This window comes from Pygocentrus nattereri, chromosome 24, assembly GCF_015220715.1.
Source record: "Pygocentrus nattereri isolate fPygNat1 chromosome 24, fPygNat1.pri, whole genome shotgun sequence".
In the NCBI taxonomy this organism is placed as follows: Eukaryota; Metazoa; Chordata; class Actinopteri; order Characiformes; family Serrasalmidae; genus Pygocentrus; species Pygocentrus nattereri.
In genome coordinates this window covers 27090261-27094476 of record NC_051234.1, presented here as the reverse complement: position 1 = coordinate 27094476, position 4216 = coordinate 27090261, and the positions used below count along the sequence as shown (strand labels likewise).

At 49.2% G+C, this 4216-nt stretch overlaps 1 protein-coding gene across 1 annotated transcript; it reads right to left on the bottom strand.

Annotated features, from left to right (window-relative positions):
* Window positions 1–244: 244 nt before the first annotated feature.
* On the bottom strand, window positions 245–3849 carry amer2 (APC membrane recruitment protein 2). Its single transcript, XM_017716293.2, has one exon. It carries the CDS (start codon window positions 3678–3680, stop codon window positions 1725–1727), a length of 1956 nt encoding a protein of 651 aa, XP_017571782.1. The 5' UTR covers window positions 3681–3849; the 3' UTR covers window positions 245–1724.
* Window positions 3850–4216: the final 367 nt, after the last annotated feature.

Below are 4216 nucleotides of genomic sequence, written 5' to 3'. Positions count from 1 at the left end.
CACTCTTAACCCCCCACGACCACACCGACATTGATAATGAATCCCACTTTCTAACAAGAAGGTTTCAACTCACCATCATAAACCCTCAACTGAACTATCTGACATGCCTATTTAGCACTTATCCTAGCAGCCACCTCCCTCCGGCAGCAAAAGCCTTGCATCTGTGCTGCTTCACACATCTCTGTGGCTCACTGCCCACGTGGCCCTGTGGTGTGTGTGAAATGGATGCTCGTACATTCACAAGTCTGGAGCCACCACCTTGGCATACTCACAGCGGGGTTTTATTCATAAATTAGTGGAACAGAAAGAGGAAAAACAGCAAAAAAAGAAGGGAACAAGAGGAAGAATACAGTCGTTCCTTCCTAGAGGAGCATTGTTACAACTCAAACAAGGATACAGTGTGTAGAGCGGAGAGACAGATTTAAAAAATTACCAGGAGAAAAATAAACCATCCAGCACTGACAGTGTTTGAAGCATAACCTTATGTGCTCCCGATCGTTTGGACCCTCTGGCTATTTCAAAAGCAGGGTCAGTCTGTGTCCAGAGAAGGAGGGGAGACTACAGTCTCTCCGAGAATGGCTGCAAGGGTGGAAGACAGCTGACTTTTGACCCAGACTTGCTTCTCTAGCTTCTCTCGTTCTCTTGCTCTCTTTCACGGAGCGTACAGACTTGTGTGCTGTGTGTGTGTGTGTAGAGTGATGGCATGCTACATTCACCTCTGTAGATCAGTGAGTGCTGTGGAAGTCAGTGGAAGCACGGGGCACTCCTGACCCTGCTTTTTTTTTTTTTTTGCATCTTCTTTTTGTTGTCCAGCAGAGATAAAAACAAGCAGTCTACATGTCCACAGTGAGGCCTGTCTTGTAAAAAAAGAGTAAGAAAAATGTGAGCAAGAACTCGGTATAAAAAAGATGTTTTCTTAAGAAGTCATCTGTTTTTCATAGGAAGTCGTCTCAAGCGGTAAGAAAAGAGAAGATTGTGTTCCCTGATCCTGATTGAGGAGTAAAGATTCTGTGAAGCTTGGTTCGGAGTATTTGAAGTCCTCGGCCTTGCTTTATCCTGCAGGGTTTCTCATTTTGACTCTGTTTTTGTAAATCCCAGAGAGACAGCTGTGTTTCCCAGAGTGCACAGGGTTTTTTATGTAGTGGAGCCAAAGACTCCATTGCTTGCTGGTTCAGGAGGAAGAGGACCTCCAGAGGGACATGTTGGGATGAGTTGTTTTTTTAAGGAGAACATTCTGAGGTTCAGCGTTTTTCTGTAGTATGTATGTTGGGTGGCAAAGACATAATCTTTTCACAGATTGGCAGGCATGGTAAAAAAATCAAACAAGCTCAGATTATTGTTACAAATGTAATATGTTTTCGAATGCAATTATGTCTACATATGTATTAATTACATCACATGTAATGTGACACATTACAAGATATTAATTGTATTGATGCGAAAAGAAACACAGGAAAATTTGTAAAGATGTAGCGTCCTACAGGACAGTGTGACCCGCTGATGTGGAAACTGTGAGTTTTCCCATCCTGGGTCCTGAAATACCTCCTGCCCGTCACAATGAAGTGTTTTCAGGTGTGTATGGTGCAGAAGAAACTCGGAAATGTGCAGAACAGGTGGTACTCCAGGATCTGGGTTAGGAACCACTGGTGTAATTAGTAATTTGGCCTAAAGCTCTCAGTGAAGGGTCTATATTGTCTGAAGCATTTTAGAGGTGGCTGGGAGTTCTACTTCCTGTTTTGCGCTGTGTTGATGTTCTTGTTGCCTGAGCGACGGACAGGGACCTTGGAAACAGGAATGCGAGTGCGTGCTGGAGCGTTCTTTGTGGGAGGGTTGCCCGTGGTGGGGCTTACTGAGGAAGACAGCGCACCCTGGCTAGAGGAGTGAGATGGCGTTGTCTGCTTCACACTGATGGGGATCTTAGAGTCTCGAGGAAGACTGGTGCTGCCCTTTATGGAACGGAAAGAGGAAGAAGAGGAAGACAAAGGGTTCTGGGAGGGAGGGCTCATTTTGAGATCACCCGTGGAAGGTGTGGGTGAACTCATGTCATCATCATCTGAACCAGCAGCACCTGGGCTGTCAAGGTCGTAGAGGTCATAAAGTGCGTCTCCGGAGCAGCTGTCCCTCAGCAAGCCGTCCCGCCGTGGGAAGCCACTGTCCTCATCCTCTGGTCCAGGTGTAGGAGAGTCCCAGTAGCCCTCGTCACTGGGTGGGGCATCCTGGAGCTCTTTATCAGCTGGAGGAGAGGAAGGACAGGCGGACTGCTGCTTCCCTGTTTTGCTGATTCCACTAATAGGTATCTTACTGAGCCCAAGAGCTTTCACCTGAGGTGCTTTCTTCTCCTGCCGAACTGGTGGGTGATGCAGCATGGGGTCAGCACGGGATAGAGCTGGGGAATCCTCCCCCTTCTGTGGTAGCATGTGCCAAAGCCCTTGCATGTCTGCATCATCTACACCTTCTGGACTGGCCATCTCCTCTCCACCACCCATATAGGCAACTATTCCACTGCCTTGTGGCTTTTTAGCTGGTGGACACACTCGTTGGTGAGATGACATGTAGGGAGAGATGGATGTCAGGCTGGTCACTTGGGGAGGAAGGGGAGGTTTAGCGGGGGAGCATCTCTCAGTTGCTGCTCCAATCACCCTACGACCTCCGCATCCACCACTACTGCTCCCTGTCCCACTGCTACTAGCACTGCCCCCATTTCCAGAGTCCTCCTCTGGGTCAGCAATGATGTCTCCACAGCCTGTTAGTGAATCAAAGCTCTTGAGTGAGGTCACATCAGTGAACATAGAGCAGAGGCGGTCAACTGAGGGCTCAGATGGTGGGTCTACTAAGCTGTGCTCCAGTGGAGGGGTCATAGCAGTGGCTGGTATGGAGGTCAAACAGGCTGGACTGCTGTGTTGGGCCCTGAGAGGTCCTCCTGTTTGAACTCTGATTGGTGAGGGAGCTGGAGACTCCTCTGTGGCCTCCTCCTCAACCAGGGGAGATGAGCTCTTCTCACACTCTCCATTACTATCCTGTAACTCTTGCAAAGAGGTTTCACTCCAGGTGCCAGAATTGTCTACAGGAGGACACTCTTCAAATACCTGCACTGAGGGCTCCAGTGTAAGTGACACATTCTCCTTCACTTCTGAAGTGACACTGTTGGAGCTGGAGCGTGGGATGAGATCCCCTTCTTTCACTTCTTTGGCTACTTCCTGAATCTCAGAAGAGTCATCCCGTGGTGGGGGCTTACGGCGCCAGCGAATGCTGCTGAACAGCCCCTTTAGCCCACGGCCCCTGTGCCCCAATGTGGTTGCTCCGTCCCCAACACGAGTGCTATTGCGGCGCAGCAAGGAAAAGAAGCTGAACGATTTGGTGATGGCACTGCGCACAGGGGCAACCGAGATTCCTTCCACTGGAGCACTATGGAGCAGATCACTGATGGACTCTTCTTTCTTCTGCCCTTCCAACTCAGCTGAAACATCTGTCGTTAAACCATCATGGGTATGGCTCCTAACGAGTTCCTTGCCACCGCTCTTGCTGCCTCCTTCCCCTTTGTTCCTGACCGAGAAGATGCTTGGCATGCCGCTGCCGGACTTACGCTTGCCGAACAGCTTGAAGGCTGCTTTGTTGATCTTTCCCGATGGCTGGGGCTCACATGGAGGCGGTTCAATACATTCAGTCTGAGCCTCCATCATGGCTGCTCTACTAAATCCCCCTCTCTGTATATCTATCGCTCACTTTATTGCTCTCTATCTCTAACTGTAGACTCTCTCCCGCTCTCAATCTTTCCCCGTGGTTCTGGCTCCTGCCTTTGCCCGTCTGTGTTCTCTCCCTCTCTCTTTCTCTTCTCTGGTGGCTGCTCATGACAGTCTCTATGGTAACTGGGAGGGCTAAGCCGCTTTCGTCAGCGTTGGAGGCAAGCCAGTGCTCTTTTCTCTCCGCCCCCACCATTCCCCTCCTCCCCCTCCTCCACCTCTTCAGCATCGCAGATCCTTCTCCTCTTGTCTTTACGTTCATTATTTATTTCCTCATCCTAGATTTATTCCCTCCATCCCACGGAAAACGAGGCTGATATGTACTCTGCATTTTCAACCAGACACTGAAGAATGAATACGCTGACAGAGAGAGAAAGAGAGAAAAAGAAAGAGAGAGAGAGAAGGATGCACTGTTTGCACATTCTGTTACGTTTCCCCTCATAGATCACAATGTCAATGAAGAGAAATACTGCTAT